We start from the raw sequence: 17,273 nt of genomic DNA on the forward strand, positions 1-17,273 counted from the left end.
CTGTTTGTTCCTTCCTAAGTGGAGTACTTTGCATTTGTCTTTATTAAATTTCATCCTATTTACTTCTGACCATTTCTCCAGTTTGTCCAGATCATTTTGAATTTTAATCCTATATTCCAAAGCATTTGCAACTGCTCCCAGCTTGGTGTCTTTATAAGTGTAATCAGTAATTTGTGAACTTTATAAGTGTAAACTTATAAACTGCAAACTTTATACGTGTACTCTCTATGCCATTATCCAAATCACTGCTGAAGATACTGAACAGAACTAGACCCAGAACCGATCCCTGCGGGACCCCACTCATTATGCCCTTCCAGCATGACTGTGAACCACTGATAACTACATGCAGGATTTGTCATGTCTAAACCATCCAAGACAGAGGGCTATCCACATTTTAGAGAGAAGTGATTTTAGAAAATTTGTTGACACTCTCGAGTGGGATTTTCAAAGGTGCTAGGTAACTTTTAATGGCAGCTGGATGTGTAACTCCCTTAGGAGCCTTTGAAAATCTCAGCCTTAAAATCTTTTAATGCAACTCGTTTACCCAGCCCTTCCCTACTAAAGCCAGCTGTCTCAGATACAGTAGAAGTTGTGATTTTGAGGTATGCTATGTTGCATGCCAGCAGGGCTAGATTAAAACACTTTTTATTTCATTAGAAAGTCATAAATTCTGCCTCTCCAAAGAGAAACACTATGTGTTTCTAGCTCTAATGAGCTGCAAGACATCAGACATCACCTGTTGTGGGTCCAGGGCAAAATTATGCCTAGGGTGGAGTGCTAAATTGAGAGGAAAAAAGAAAACATTTAATCTTGGGGGGGGGGGGCCTTCGGGGGGGTTGTAAATGGCAGCTGCTTTGAAAGTTGATTGGCGGTTTGGAACATTAAAATTAGTTCTAGAAGAGACAGAATACCGGACAGACGGCAGGTGAGGTGGTCAAAGGTGCAGTGGCTATTATAGTTTATCATCTACCCAGACACAGAATAATCATTTATTATATGCTTATGCAAACACAATTATTTATCGCAACACCTTGTATTGACTTTCTGTCTGAAATCATATATATTATACTCACCATAATCACGGAATCACCAACTGAAGCATCTTCACTGATGACTGCACTGTAGGCCTCTTGATTAAATTTTGGTGCATTGTCATTCACATCTGTTACATTTATGTTCACTGTTGTAACAGCACTTAGGGCTGGCATACCTCCATCTTTTGCTTCCACTCTTAGGTAAAAATCCTTACACATTTCATAGTCCAGAGCTTCAATTACAGAAATGGATCCTTTGAAAGAAGAGAAGGAATGTTAACAGATCTAAAGAAGCAAACTCTGTGAACATTAATATTATCAGCATAGTTATAGCCAAAAAATTACCAGTATATACTAGAATACATTATTTAACACCATAGCAAAATACCACATGATGCTACTGAAATGACAATGCCAGCAAATCTGACGAAAATGTACAATTAGACATCCGCATTTCTTCTTGTATAAATTAAAGAAAGATATAATAACTTGAGCTTATATATCCCTTCTCAGGATAGGACCTTCTACTGGTTCAGAGTGATTAATGGCACCACTAAAGGTAGCTTTTATTACACCAGTGCCATAGGTGGGTAAATGGAGAAAGCACAGTTTAATGACTTGTCCGGGCTCACAGGGAGTCAGTGGCAGAACTGGAAATAGAATCCAGAAATCTTGATTCACAACTCAATGTTCTGAACCCAATAAACATTCTGGCCAAAATCTTCAAACCTACATAGCTAAAGACACCTAAATCTATCTTTAGGAACCTAAATACAAGAGGTCTGATTTTTCCATCGCATTTAGTACCAACTACTCCACCTGAAGTGGGAGCTGTTGGGTGATCAACAGCTTTGAAAATCAGGTTAGTTTTGTTTAGATGCCTAAATATGGACTTAGGAACCTAACTTCAGGCAACCAAGTTTAACAACGTTGACCTCTGTCTCTCAACACTGCAGGAGCAGAATTTTTCTTTATCCAATGATTTGAATACATTTTCATCTTATTAACTTCATGTACCAACGCTGCCCTTAGGAAATAAGTACTTTAAATATAAATCATTAGCCGGAGGTTTTTTTGTACTGAGTAAAATGCATTGAGGGAGGTACATTGGGCACTAAGGGGAAGGGCTGAGTAGCAACACCAGTCAGATTGCATCACTCCCCCTTCGGCATGACTTGCTGAGAATAGGAGCGCTGAAGAGATCCTGTGGAGAAGCTTGCACTTGCTAGCAGGAACTTCCAGTTGATAAATGGCATGACTGAGGGGGATTATTTTTCAAGCCTTGATCAGGCATGTTACATCAGTACATGGCTATCTGGAATCTCAGCTCCTGCATCAAAACTGGTAATAATGAAACTGTCACACATTAATGAATAATAAATGCTATTTTCTTCTTGTGTGATTACACTTCACCTCTGTCTTTTACTGGCTTCATTGTCAAATGAAAATGTAACAATACTTAAGTATTTCTTTCCATGGTGCTTATGTATAAATTCACCTACTCCTTGCTGAAATATTGTGGGATGAGGGAAACCTGACTGGGAGAGGTACAGAAAGATGAGAGCTGACTGCTGTTACTTAATCGGGATAAGGAATAGATCCCAACCAGGAAACTGAAACAGCAGTAGCCTTTTGGAACACCCAGTGTTTCTGGGTATTTCTATGAAAATACCCAAGCAAGCTGTTTTTTAAAAAACTCGTTACATATAATAAAAACATAAAGGATTTAAGTCTACTTTCACAATGCTGTAAATCAGGAGCAACCTCACTGAAGTCAGCGCAGTTCTACAGGGTTATAAATGTAAGGCCAGAGACAAGCCCTTAGTGCTATGTCCATTGATCAATCTTCTCCCAGTCTGCTGAGCATCAGCAGCGAGTCACATTTGGGTAGCACAGCAGGTTAGTCCTTAAGGGCAGGATCGCAGAGCCTCTGACCACACTGGCAAGCACTTGAGGTGCTCCACTGTGCCTAAGTGTTCATGACTGTAAGAAAGGGCTGCCTAGTTGGGCCCCAAGAACTAGTTTCTGCTATCCATACTCAGAGCCTATAACATCCTAGGCCACTGATTCATGGAGTAAGGTACTATCCACCTGTACTGAATCTGGCCCTAAATTATACCATTCTTTTTCATGTGGAACTTGTCTAAAACTAATTCCACAATGGATGGATCTATAGAGCTGTCTTTGGAACTCATTGAATTCTGTAGGTTTCCTCAAAGCACTATTAGTTAGAGAGACTCTTTTCATGAGTGTTATACTACAAACCCGTCTTTGAGTTGATCCTGAATTTCCCTTTCTCGTTTCCAGACCTGATGAGGTAGGTAATCTCTGCATTGGTACCAATGTCTTTACTTGTTGCAAAAACAGCCAGTATTTTGGTGCCAGGTGAGGTATCTTCAGGCACTGTAACAAGGTAGTCTCTTCTCTCAAACACAGGAGGGTTGTCATTAATATCCAGCACTGTAATGGTAACTGTGGCAAATGAAGACAGGGACAACACAAGGCTCTGGTCTGATGCTTTTACGCTGATGTTATAGGAAGGCTGCAGCTCTCTATCAAGTGGATGCTCCAAAATAATGATCCCTGATGACCTATCCACAGAGAAATAACCATCTGCGGAGTCCGCTAGGGAATAGACCACCTTTCTGTTCACACCTGAAAGAGAAGCAAAGATGAAAAAAAAAAATGCTTGAAAGCAAAACAGTTGCAACCTTGGTGCTCATTTCCCTAGCACACCATGGGATGTGGTGGTAGTGGAGTTGAGTGGCCTTTCTTATACCAAAAATCCCTGGTGAGCAATCTGTGCGATCCTTTACACCTCACCACAGGGTGTTGATTCAAAAAGCATGGTAATCCTTCAGCAAAACCAATAGGCAATGTAGTCTAGAAGCAAGGCCCAAAACTGAGAACCAGTGACTACTGAGATCTCACCCATGACTCTGTGGCCTTGAACAAGTAAATAACATTTCCATTTCATTTTCTCCATTTGAATAATGGTGATATTACTATTCACTAACTTCACTGGCGTTTGAGAGATTAATTAGCTAGTATTTGTAGCAAACCTTGAAATGTAAAGTGATGAGGAAAAAAAAAAGTCATACTGCTGTAATAAATGTTTAAGGTCCAGTCCTAACTCAGGTCACTCCAAAATGAGTTTTGCCTGAGTAAGGATGGGCCCTTATGTTGGGCATAGAAGAATTCCCACAAATGACAACAGCAGCATTTGTGCATCTATTTCCCCTTTTATTCCATGTTGTTATTACAATATTCCAGTAGCGACTACTTAAATCAAGACCAGGGCCTCTGCTTTTCTGCTATGTATTGTACAGACCTTGAGAGAGACAGTTGCTGCCTGAAGAGTTCATAATCTAAATAGATAAGAGACAGACAGAATATGCTGAAAATGCATTGCCTCAGAGCACATCTTGGAGAAATAGCAGTGTGCATATGGAAAAACAAATACACCAGAACCCTTTTATCTTATCTAATTGGGAACGGGGCCGATCAGATTATCAAAAATTTGCATAATCTAGAGAATGGGGAAGTGTGAGGCTGCTTCCCCATCTAGTGGCCACAGGAGAGCTCGCCTGCTTCTGGATCTGTGCATGGCAGTTGTTCGGTTAATACAAAGAGTGGATAACAGTGGTTCAGATAAATTGGGTTCTAGTGTATACATCAGGTGGCAAACTACATTCTTTCACTACCAACGTTGCCTTCATTCCATTGCGCACACAGTATGAAAATTAAAAATGTGTGTTAAGGAACAAAACATTGTCTCTATAGGTTGAAATTTGTCAGATGGGATAGTTGCACCACTCAGTCCCAGCAACAGTATGGATATTTTAGAAAGGAAAGTATTTTTTGGGGTTGAGAACAGTAATGGAATTGGGCAATGTGGTCTTTTATTTTTCAGATCCCAGTTATAGTTCCAGAAAGGCTTGGCTTACTTACCTTATAGTAACTGGAATTCTTTGAGATGTATGGTCATTATGGGTATTCACTGTGTGTGCACATGCGCTCTTTGCGCCTGGGACCACAACTTCTCCAATAACCTGGTCCATGCCTGCATCTTGCACCTCCTTGTGCTCCTAGCTGAGGACATAAGGGTGGCATAGACTGACCATCTCTCCAGTTCCAACTCTGCTACGAATCAGAAGATGACACAAAGAGAGAGAAAGTAGGGCAGGCCATGATTATCCATAGGGACTATGCATCTGGAAGAAATCCAGTTATTATAAGTTAAGTAACCTCCTTTCTTCTTCAAGTGTGGGTCTCTATGGGTATTCACTGTGCATGGCTCCCAAGCAGTGTTCGTTGAGGAGGAGGGTATGCTGTGCCACCAAGCCAGGTGATTCATCCACAGCAGAAGCTTGGACCAGTGCATAATGCCTGGTAAAAGTCTGTATGGAACCTCAAGCAGCTACTCTGCATATCTCCAAGTAGGGGGGAGAGGTTCCTGTATTGATGCCACTTGCACTCTTGCACAATGGTCCCTGAGGGGCTTTCATAACATTATGGGAAAGAATGATGGAGGAGAAAATCTACCTAGAGAGCCTTTGGGAGAAAATCTACCTAGAGAGCCTTCTTCATTCTTTCAATAATAGCAACAAAGAATTTAGGGGTGCTGTTCTGTGCAGGTAGAAGGATAAAGCCCTGCACACACCCAGGGAATGGAGTATTGTCTCCTCCATGCTTTGGTGAGACTTAGGGCAAAACACTGGAAAGTGAACAGTCTGGTTAAGATGGAACTAGTCAGTAGGCACTTGAGAGATGAACATAGGATGAAGCCACAACAAAACCTTCTCCTTGTGGAAAACTGTACAAGTCAGATCTACTTTAAGGGCTCTGAGATTTCCAACACTTCTAGCAGAGTTAATCATTGTTAAAAAAGTCACTTATATAGGTGCAGGAGAGGATGGGACGCTAAAGATTCAAACGGTGGTCTCCTGTGAGCAGAAAAGACAAGGTTCAGGTCAAGCTGCATGTCTTGCATGACAGAAGATACTCCAGTATGAAGGGGAGTCCTGATCACTGGTTACCTGCTGGGGTATGCTGGCACCAAAGGGAGAATTGTTTCCATTTAGCAGAGTAACGTATCTGCATAAAAGGTCTCCAGTTGTAACTGAGGAACTCGTAGAGAGCAGGCTCTCTCTACGTTGGTTGTCTATCCAAAACTCATGCTGCCAGATGTAGAGATGGTGGGCTGGGATGGTTCATCCTGGCCATGTTCTGGGACAGCAGGCCCAGGAATGGTTGTAGGTAAATGGATGGCGTGAGGCTAGGTATAGTGTGGTAGTGAACAAGATTTGCCTCAGCCACTAAGGCGCTATCAGGATCACTGTTATTCCATCAAGTCTGATCTTCTTGTGTATGCAAGGAAGCAGAGGGGTGGAAGGGAAAGTGTACATCAGCGCTTCTGACCACTTCCCTAGGAAGGCGTCCCCTCTGGAGCTGAGGCCATGGGCAGCCCAAGAGCACTATCTGTTTTTGTTGTGCAAGATTACAAAGGGATCCCAAGATGGGGACACTCCCCAGATTGTCTGAAGGTAGGGGGAGTTCGCACTGGTGGTCTTTGTGTAAATGCCTGCTGAAGCTGTCTGTGAGGGAATTCAACACCCTAGGATGTGTTGGGTGATTCTGTGCCTGATGCACCAGTTCCAGACCTGGATTGTCTCTCTGCAAAGTGTGAAGGATCTTGCTCCTCCCTTCCTGCCTGTTTATGCAGTACAAGGTTGTCATAAACAGATAGCTAAGGGTTAATGTTTATTTTACCTGTAAAAGGTTAACAAAGGGAACCAAACACCTGACCAGAGCACCAATCAGGAAACTGGATTTTTCAAAGCTCAGGGAGGGAATTTTTGGGGTGTGTGTCTTTTGTCTGTGACTCTGTGCTCTCTCGGCTCTGAGAGAAGATCTTTTTACCTTCAGGTTTTCTAATCTTCTGTTTCCAAGTTGTGAGTACAAAGGTAGAAAAACAATAGGCTTATATTGTTTTTTTTGTATTTACATGTGTGTAGTTGGCTGGAATGTTTTAAATTGCAATTCTTTTTGGATAAGGCTGTTTATTCATGTTTTCTTTTAAGCAATTGACCCTGTATATTGTCATCTTGACACAGAGACCATTTTTATGTCTTTTTCTTTCTTTTTATATAAAGCTTTCTTTTTAAGACCTGTTTGAGTTTTTCTCTGGTTAAGGCTAAGGAACGAAGGGAGGGGGAAATCCCTTTGTGTTAGATTGACTAAGCTTGAATTTGCATAGCCTCTGGGTGAGGGGGAGAGACACTTAATCTCTCTGGATTTGTGTTTCAAGGAATGGAAGCAGGGAAATCTCCTAGTGTACCCAGGGCGGGAAAATCTGGGGGGAGGTAAAGAGGGAGAAGGGAAGTGGGTTATTTCCCTTTGTTGTGAGACTCAGGGCATCTGAGTCTTGGGGTCCCCCAGGGAAGGTTTGGGGAGACCAGAGTGAGGCAGGCACTGATTCCTGTCTGGTGGCAGCACTATCAGATCCAAGCTGGTAATTAAGCTTGGAGGGTTCATGCAGGCACCCATATTTTGGACGCTAAGGTTCAGAATTGGGACTTATGCTTATGATAAAGGTGGTCATGTTATCTGCTCTGATTTGGACGTGTGCGGACCAAACGGTGGGTGTAAATGACTTGCTCGTCTTCTGAGCTGCCCAAAGCTCTAACAGGTTGATATGTAGTCTGGATTCCTGTGGGGACCAGGAAGCGTGGATTGTCTGGCCATCAAGATGCACTACCATCCCAGCAGGGAAGCATCCGTTGTGAGCGTCTTTGTACGGAGCGTGGGAAGAAAGGAGAACCCCATACTGTGCCTCTGCTCTGCCATCAGGTGAATGATGTCAACATGTCCTGAAAAAGAGAGACCTTCTTGTCCAAGGGACCCCTGTTTGTGGCACAGACTGTAACCACATTTGAAGAGATAATAGGTGCAGACATACAAATGAAGAGATATAGGTGCACCCCACCAAGTGACCTAACAAGGCCAAGGATTGGACTGGAGTCTGAGGGCTGAGATGAAGATGGTTGATGAGATCCCTAGCGGTGAGGAGTTGGTCTTGAGGCAGATTAAGGCCTTGATGTGACTGAGTTTAGGCCCATCTCAGTGAAATCTATGGTTTGTGTGAGCGTCAATGTGTCTAAATTGACTTAAGAGTCTGAGGGAATGAAAGAGCAGGAGTGAGGTGGTGGCTTTTGCTTGTACTTCCTGGCATGATTGACCCGTGAGCAGCCAATTGTGCAGGCAGGGAAATATTGTTTTTTCCTGTCTGTGAAAGTACATGGCCATGACTGTAATTACTTTTGTGAATACCCTTGGGGCTGTCAGGAGGCCAAAGGCGTGCATCTTGTACAAAAAGTGCTCTTGGACCACTGTGAACTTGGAGGGGATGTGAGCTTCCCAGAGGCAATACAGGCAAGTCTTATGCAGGTCGCTCATCAAAGCCCGGGGGCAGGCATGTCAAGCTTCAAGCCTGGAATTTTGAGCACAAAGATGCCTGAAACGGTGGTGGAATTGGTGGTGGGAACCCTCCCTCCCCAATTTCAGCTCACTAACCATCACTACAAGCCACACTAACTGACTATCCAAACTAAAAGTCCTATCTACAATACTTACAAATTTGATGAAGCAAATCACCCAAGAGCAGAAATTGACACAGAAACAGAGGTTCCATCCCAGACAATGAGTGGCAGAAAAGGACTTGGAGAAGCAGTCATTTCGCACCATCCTTTGCTCTCAGTTGGGCTTACAACGGGGGACAGGATGGAGGAATGGACCAGCGGACACTGCTATTAAAGAATTTCTGGTCCTGGGTACACTTGTGCACTCACAATGATATCCTTAGGGAATAGCACCCAAAGATTGCATGGATGTGTATGCTAAAGTTGTCTGCAGTAACAAGGCCTGAAGTGAAGGTACCATACAGTTACACTTCAGTGGGGGATAGCTATTTCAAATCTTTGTAAAAGTGAACGCTGAAACAACCCCACACAAGTTTCCTGGTTGCTGGTTTATTTAATGCACAGGTCCTAGGAACTGCAACCAGAGATTATTATTAAAACACAAAGATCCATTAAGTTGTAGATTCCCCATTCTTAGCCTCTATCAGTGGAGTATTTGTTGCCCTTATTGTCTGATAACTTTACAAGCCTGACATTAATTGAACACGCAAGAGCTACTGATCCCTTCCAGGCCTGTTTTGTTAATTTAAAGTTTGTGACAGTATTATTCTGCTTTACAGCAGTAGAAAAGCATTGTAAAAATGACTGATCAAAAGCCACACAAATCATATTTGTTTTCTGCTTGACATAGTAAGAGTACAGTATTCACACCAGGGGGAGCTGAGGGACTCTCTTTTCTCCAGCCATGCTTGCATAAAAGCAACAGCAAGAACAAAAAAAATAGATGCTATTTAAATTACATTAGAATTAGCTGGCTCTCCAGAGAATAATGAAGTCCTTGATACACCTATGGTGTGTTTTAAACATTCAATTGTAATTAAAAATAGACATATAATTGCCAGTATTCTAATTCATTGTTATTTGTGTTAGAGTAGCACCTAGATGCACCGCCTGAAATCAGAGCCCTATTATGCAAGACACAGTAGAAAAACAGTCCTCGCCCCATCTAAACAGACAAATGGTGGAAGAAAGGAAGTATTATCTGCATTTTACAAATGGGGAACTGAGGTCAGCACAGAAAGACAGAGAGCCACTTGCTCAAGGTCACACAGGACGCTTGTGCTGAACCCGGAACTGATCCTAGATCCTCTAAGTCCCAGTTCAGTGCCTTATGCCCAACATACATGGCTTAGACCAGGGGTAGGCAACCTATGGCACGCGTGCCAAAGGCAGCACACGAGCTGATTTTAAGTGGCACTCACACTGCCCGGGTCATGGCCAACAGTCCGGGGGGCTCTGCGTTTTAATTTAATTTTAAATGCAGCTTCTTAAACATTTTTAAAACTTTATTTACTTTACATACAAAAACAGTTTAGTTACATATTATAGACTTATAGAAAGAGACCTTCTAAAAATGTTAAAATGTATTACTGGCACGCAAAACTTTAAATTAGAGTGAATAAATGAAGACTCGGCACACCACTTCTGAAAGGTTGCTGACCCCTGGCTTAGACTGTAAGCTCCCTGGGGCAGGGACTATCTTTTTGTTCTGTGTATGTACAGCACGTAGCACAACAGGGTCCTGGTCTTAGGCACTATGGTAATACAAATAAATACATACATAACAACAACAACTAGATGAACACAAAAAACAATTCCCTGTACAGTAAGGTTCTAACACCCTGTGATCACCTGGGAACCAAGTTTTTAAGAGGACAGAAATAAGGAGGTCACTGAAAGCACAGGGAAAATGTGCTCATACTTAAGAAAAAAGGCTAGAAAGAGAGATGAGTCTTAGGGGTTTTCTAAAAGTGGCCAAACATAGGCAAACTCCTGGAAGTAGCAGATTACAGTGGCAATGGCCTCCATAGTTTCAGCTCACTAAGTGACCCAGATAAGAACAGGTTCTGTGATGGGTGAGAGACAGAGAGGTGGCCCCTAGAGTAGCCGGGCCAGAAGGCACTTAGGAGTTTGCTGACTGTAACCAATACCTTGAACGAAACCAGGCAATTTGCAGGCAGCTATCTCAGAATATGAAGCCCAGATAGAATATACCCTTGTTCTCCCATCCTACTCAGGAGGTGGACAGCCTGGTTCTGCAGTACTTGCTGAAATTTCTGTGTGGCCTTTGTGACTCACTCCAGCCTAGAAGCATTGTGCAAACGCATGGATGAAAACGGGCATTTGTGGCCACTGTTGCTATTTGGGAATCTAGAAGCAGAGATGTACCTAATGGGACCACAATTTCTTGACAAAGGGAAGAGAAAACCTCAGTTTATGAGGTGATCATACACTCTCCTAAGCCCTCAGGATGCTTCCCTGTACTGAACAGCATTCTCGCCACTCTTTTCAGGTTGATCTTAAGCCAAATGGTTTTCATGCAGGTCACTATTTCTTCCAGTCATTGAGAGATAAAGCTTTGAGTCTTTTTAACTGTGACACATCATCTAGAATATGAAAAGCAAGCCAGGCCTTTGAAGGACTTCACCTTTGGCTACTCATCCAGCGCACCATCAAACAGTCAACAAATCTGATGATATACAAGGTAGCAGTAATAGCATCCCTTGTATATGGGTGTGAAATGTGGACAGATTTACACACACACACGTGCCTCTCAAGCAACTTGAAAATTTCCACATGTGCTGCCTCCATTCTGTTCAGAAGCTCCACTGGTGAGACCAGGTCTCAAATGTTAATATCCTTGAAAGAGCAAAAACATCTAGTATTCAGGTGATGATCATCAAAGCTCAACTTAAACGGACACATTATCGTGATGGGCAATGATTGTCTGTGAAATGAGTTTTCTATGGCGAGCTGAAACTTGGAAAGTGCAGGAGGGGTGATCAATGAAATGCTTCAAAGACACCCCCCTAAGCAGAATCTCACCTCATGCAGCATAAATGATAATTTTGAAGACATAGCCACAGCCAGATCTGAATGGAGTGAAACTATCAATAAAGATTGTAAACATTATGAGGCAGACAGGTGCACTAACTGATAGAAAAAAGGGCCAAGTGTCATGCCAAGTCTTCAGTGGGAGTCTGCACATTCCTGTGTTATACCTATTTGTGATCTTGTACCTCACAGATACAGCCATATGGAAACAGACTTGATGCTGTGATGCCATGATCAGATGTGGCTAACTGTATCAGATGCTACTGTCAAATTGCAAAGAATCAGAAAGGACACATTCATCACTAAGAGAAGACTGTCAAGAAATTCCTCCAGTGTGGTTTTTGACCTATACCCAGGTTTGAAATCAGACTGACCAGGCTCAAGGGAAACTGAAGATTTCAGATATCTCCAGAACTGCTTCTCCACAACCTTCTCAACAATCCTTCACCAAACCAGAAATTCAATGCAGGTTAACAGTTGTGTAGACTGCCAGTGTCAAGGTAGAACTTCTTGAACAGAGAGAGTTTAGAGTCTCTGAGAAAACTTGGAGCCTGCCATCCCAAAGGGAGGCACTGACAATCTCCTCCAGTAATGAGCCCAGAGTCTCTCAACTGGCTTTAACGAGCCAGAGTGCACATGGGTCCGAACTGCAAGTTATGTCTTGAAGTATACTCAGCACTTCTGGAACCTCAGCACGAGAATCTCTTTGATTTCTCCTTTCAAAAGGTCCTTAAATATAAGTATTGGCTTCCATTGTCTGGTGAAGGATTGGTGGACGAAGCAACTTGTAGAATGAGTTTAAATGCAGGAAGCCATAACTCTGGGGTTTATAATCTGAATGAAGTATAAGCAGACTGATCTCCTCTTGCTGTTTCATCCAATGATGCTTTTTAATAGTCTTGGCTATATGTTTAATAAAATATGCTCATTGATAAAACTAGTTACAAGGGATCCAACTCAGGGCATGGCTACACTGCAACCAGGAGGTTGCACCACATGTAAGCATACCTGAGCTAGCTTTGATTGAGCCAGCTCACTAAAAATAGCAGTGAAGCTGCAGCAGCATGGGAGGCAGCATGGGTTAGCCACCCAAGTACATATCTAGGGTCAAGAAAAGACTTGTACTTGGATGGCTAGCCCATGCTACTGCCCGTGCTGCCATGGTTTCACTGATGTGTTTGGCAAGCTAGCTTGATCAAAGCTAACTTGGGTGGGCTTATATGTGATGCAATCACATCCCCCAGCTTCAGTTTAGACATACTCTCAGAGGCATGTCATGGGAAGAAGGGGGTATGGTTATTGCTAAATCTCAGGGGAAGAGATGTGCAGGTGCAGATGGAGGGATAGCTAACTTTCTGAGAGGAGAAGCCCTGAAATTCTTTTTGGGAAACAACAGAAGAACTCAACAGATCCAAATCCTGTTAAATCATAGAGGCAGACACCTTGGGTTCTCATGACACTGACTAATGGTGTCTGCATCACTGCTCTGCTGTGTAAGACAATCATGTCCTATCCAGGGGTGAAAGTAAGTTAGGCCACTTATTGGTATGGGCTGGGGGGGGGGGACCCTCCGGCCCACAGAAGGGCCGGGACCTTGGGTGGAAGGGGCGAGGCTGGGGATCAGCATCCCCCAACCAGCTCTTTCAGGCTCCCTGGCTAGTGGCAGCAGCATCCGGAGCTGTTTTAAAGCGCTGGCCCCAGGGCAACTGCTCCCTTTGCCCTCCCCCCCAGCCCATAGGAGGCTGCGAGGGAGGGGAGGCCAATAGGGCAGGGACATTAAATCACTGCAGGGCCCTTTGCCGCGTCAGCGCTTTAACGTTCCTGCGCCCCCCATCAACCAGGGGTGGGAGCCCACAGGAACGTTAAAGCGCTGCCACAGCAAAGGACCGTCCTTAAAGTGCTGCCATGGCAGTGCTTTAATGTCCCTGTCCCTTTTGCCTCCCCTGTTGGCGGCTCTGACAGTATGGACCCTATGGGCAGGGCTGCTGACAGGGGAGGCAAAAGGGGCAGGGACATTAAAGTGCTGCCGCAGCAGTGTTTTAATGTGGGCTGGGTATGGGACGGTGCGGGTTCTTACCGGTATCAAGTACTGGCTCCTACCGGCTCACTTCCACAACGATCCTATCAGAGACCTGTCTGTGTTGCATGAGAAGATGCTGCAGAACTGCTGTATGTGGAAACAAGTCTAGGACCAGATAGGTAGTCACTCCTCATGAAGACAGCCAGGCTGCCAGGTTGCAACATCAGGATGCTATTATGAGCCAGAGGAATCCAACTAGGACACTGATGAATACTGTTCCTTGGTGGGTCTCAGCCTACATGTATAAGCAGAACAAAAGGAGCCTGCAAGCAGTGCACCTGCAACCTTTCTGCCTCATCCCTCTATGGATCCAGATCTTGATGCTTGAGTATGTGGGGAAAATACATTGAAAGAGCAGCTGCTGCACAAACAGAAAAGAAAACATTGAACATGAAGAAAGTTTCATAAAGTGCAGCAGGGGCTGACTCCATCCTTGAAGTTGAAATTGATGGCTCACAGGCAGGGTCCACTCAAGGTGTTGAGATAAATGGGGCTGGTAGATTATGAGATCCTGCTATCTGGCAGGAGGAAGGAAACCAAGGTCTTAATTTTCTCAAGCCGTGGATGACCCAGGAAACTCTCTTGACAGGCATTCACCCGGTGAGACCAGAACTACGGCCCGAGGTAGCTGTTTGCCCAGAACCTGGACCTCTACTGTTAAGTGAGGCCCTTTCACTGTATCAGAAGATCCAATTGGTGCAAATGATCTCAGACTTTGCTAAGGTGTTCTCCTCAAGTCTGGAGAGAACATACACAATACAATATCATCAGGAAACAGCATCAGGGCAACCGGTTAGGGAGAATCCCCGACCCATACTGAAAAGGATAGGGGACACAGTAAGAAAACAGCCATACTGAAAATGGGATACTGAGGAGTCTCAGAGCAACTGCAGGGCCTGTATATTCCTGGTCCCTAAAGCGGATGACATAATCCAATTTTGCATTGACTTTTAGAAGGTCAATGCCATTGTAAAATGCAATGCCTACCCAACGCCAAGGGTGGAGGAGTTGTTAGAGCAATTGGACCCAGCACAATACCTCAGCCCTTGGACTTTATAAAGGGCAAACTCCCCTGTCTCCATCCTTCCAGAAGACGCCTGTATAATCAATCCCCTTTGGCCATTTCCATTTTAAAACTATGCTGTTTGGGTTGCAAGGATTGTCAGCAACTTTCCACCATCTTATGAACCAAATCCTCAGACCCCACCAGCAGTAGGCCATGGCTTACCTTGACAACACCGTCATCTATAGATGTATGTGGGAAGATTTCTTACAGCATCTAAGGGCAGTACTGACACTCCTACAGGAGGACAGCCTCACAGCTAACCCGGCAAAGTGTATGTTGGCCACAACAGAAGTAATTTATTTAGGGTATTGGATAGGTGGAGGCCACGTGAAACCTGTGTTAGACAAAGTCTTTGTGTGTTAAAATCATATCCCGTGTCCAGGACTAGGAGACAAATACACTGCTTCTTGGGCCTGGTGGGACTCTATTGCCAGTTCATCTGCAATTTTGCACTCCAGTTTAGCTCCCTTGCTAAAAGGTAAACACCAAGAACATCCAATGGGAGGACTGGTCTGATGAAGCCTTTAATAACTTGAAGACATTTCTAAGCCAGGTGCCGGTCCTCATCAACCCTCACTTCACCCAGGAGTTTATTCTCTATATAGATGCTTCGAATGTCAGCCCAGAAGTGGTGCTCTCCCAGGACCCAATCCTATATGTAAGCAGGAAGTTGTTCTCCCGAGGGAGACAGTATTCAGTTATTGAGAAAGAAGCTCTGGCTATCCAGTGGGCTGTAGACTCACTCAGGTATTACCGCCTGGGTAGGTCCCTTTTCCTTGGTCACTGACCATGTGCCCTTGCAGTGGCTACACTCCATGAAGGGTTCGAACCCCCACATTATAAACTGGTATCTAGCTCTCCAGTCTTCCAGCTTCTGGGAGCAGCAACACGCAGGCAAAGAGCATACAAATGCGGATTTTTTTTTCCAGGCTGACAGGGACTGGCCTGACACTTGAGCAAGAAACCTCTGTGGTCTTGGAAGGGTTGTGGGAGATGGGACAGGATCCTATCCTGCTGATATAAAGGTGTTCATGCACTCAGGCAGCGCTAGTCAGGCACACCTGCAGAACATGTTCCAACTGAAGAAGGGGAGTTTAAAAAGGTGACGCTCACCACAATTCGCTCCAGCAGCAAGGGAAGTGGCCAGCCTTCCCTTTACACTCCTGCCTCATGTGGGGCAAGATGGACATACAAGCCTGATACAGGCAAGAGGCCCTGTAAGGCTGCTTCTAGCCAACAATCTGTGGAGCCACTAGGGGAGCAGTGCCAGCATTTGAGGTAACTAGACTCAAAAAGGACCCTGGGAATGAACTGAACTTCTGTCGGGAACAGTGAGATTGCCCAGGCATGGGGGGCTCCCATAGGGGACCCCGGGGCAAGAAACTGAAAGAGACAACAGCTGAGCCCAGGCTGAGGGGACTACATTCAACCGAAGTCAGTGGAGTTACTTCAAGGATTGACCCGGACCAAGTTCAGCAAGGAGTGAGGATTATCAAATAATGCCTTGATCAAGTTGCTTTCTGGACATGACATCCATCTACTTTTCTGCAGCTCACAAAGCCTACTGATGACACCACATAACCATTTTCTTTTTAAATATTAAAGGTTTGCAGCATGTTTCTCTTTCTGGTTTTAATCCAGCTCCATCGACTAATTAAGAAAAATGTTTTCTCCAGGAAAATTAATTTACTCTATTTTAATTGAACTTTTAAAAGAATTCATTCTTTCTTTTTAAATAAATGAGATTGCTCAAGAAAACCAAAAAGAGAGGGTTGAAATATTTTCTTTATTACAGAAAACAACCACACTGTTAAAGCTTGGCAAAAAGTCATGACAACCATAAGAAAAAATATTCTATGAATATGCAAAAAAAAAAAGAAAGCTGTGCCATAAGATCTGTGAAATAAGTGGTTACTTTTCAAGTTACCAATTATTTGTAAGCAGGCTATTTAATTGGGGGGAGAGATGGCTCAGTGGCTTGAGCATTAGCTTGCTAAACCCAGGGTTGTGAGTTCAATCCTTAAGGGGGACATTTAGGGATCTGGGGCAATCTGTTTGGGGATTGGTCCCTGCTTTGACCAGGGGGTTGGACTAAATGACCTGCTGAGGTACCTTCCAACCCTGATATTCTAAGAGTCTAATTACAGTGCTTCCTCCCACCTTCATTTTTCATGGTGTAATTATTAGCCTTAGGATGCTCCTATGGCAGTGGTTCTCAAACTGTTGGTCAGGACCCCAAATTGGGTCATGACCTGGCTTAGACTTGCTGGGGCCCAGAGCTGAAGCCAAAGCCTGAGGGTTTCAGCCCTTGGTGGCAGGGCTCAGGTTACACTGCTCTACAGCCAAAATGCTTCTGAAATAAATGAAGTCAAACTTTACTAATTCTGGGTCACTGAGAACGAAAATCATGCTTAAAATTGTTGATTGGCTCTAGTCTAGCTGTTGGGCTCCAGACTACAGCAGTGGAATCTCCTGGCAGGTGATGTTAGGGTTTCCATGTTCCATGACCGTCAAAAGGATCTTGTCCCATTCTTCTTCATGGAAGGTGATCTTGTAGT

The 17,273-nt window shown here is 44.0% G+C and overlaps 1 protein-coding gene across 1 annotated transcript in view; it reads right to left on the reverse strand.

The window, feature by feature from the left end:
- FAT3 (FAT atypical cadherin 3) overlaps window positions 1-17,273 on the reverse strand; it is a 518,717-nt gene that overhangs the window by 65,416 nt on the left and 436,028 nt on the right. Inside the window, 2 exon segments of the mRNA XM_075061745.1 lie at window positions 1,074-1,288; window positions 3,300-3,689. Coding sequence (XP_074917846.1) covers window positions 1,074-1,288; window positions 3,300-3,689 — 605 coding nt within the window.

Source organism: Chelonoidis abingdonii, chromosome 1 (assembly GCF_003597395.2).
Source record: "Chelonoidis abingdonii isolate Lonesome George chromosome 1, CheloAbing_2.0, whole genome shotgun sequence".
NCBI lineage: Eukaryota > Metazoa > Chordata > Testudines > Testudinidae > Chelonoidis > Chelonoidis abingdonii.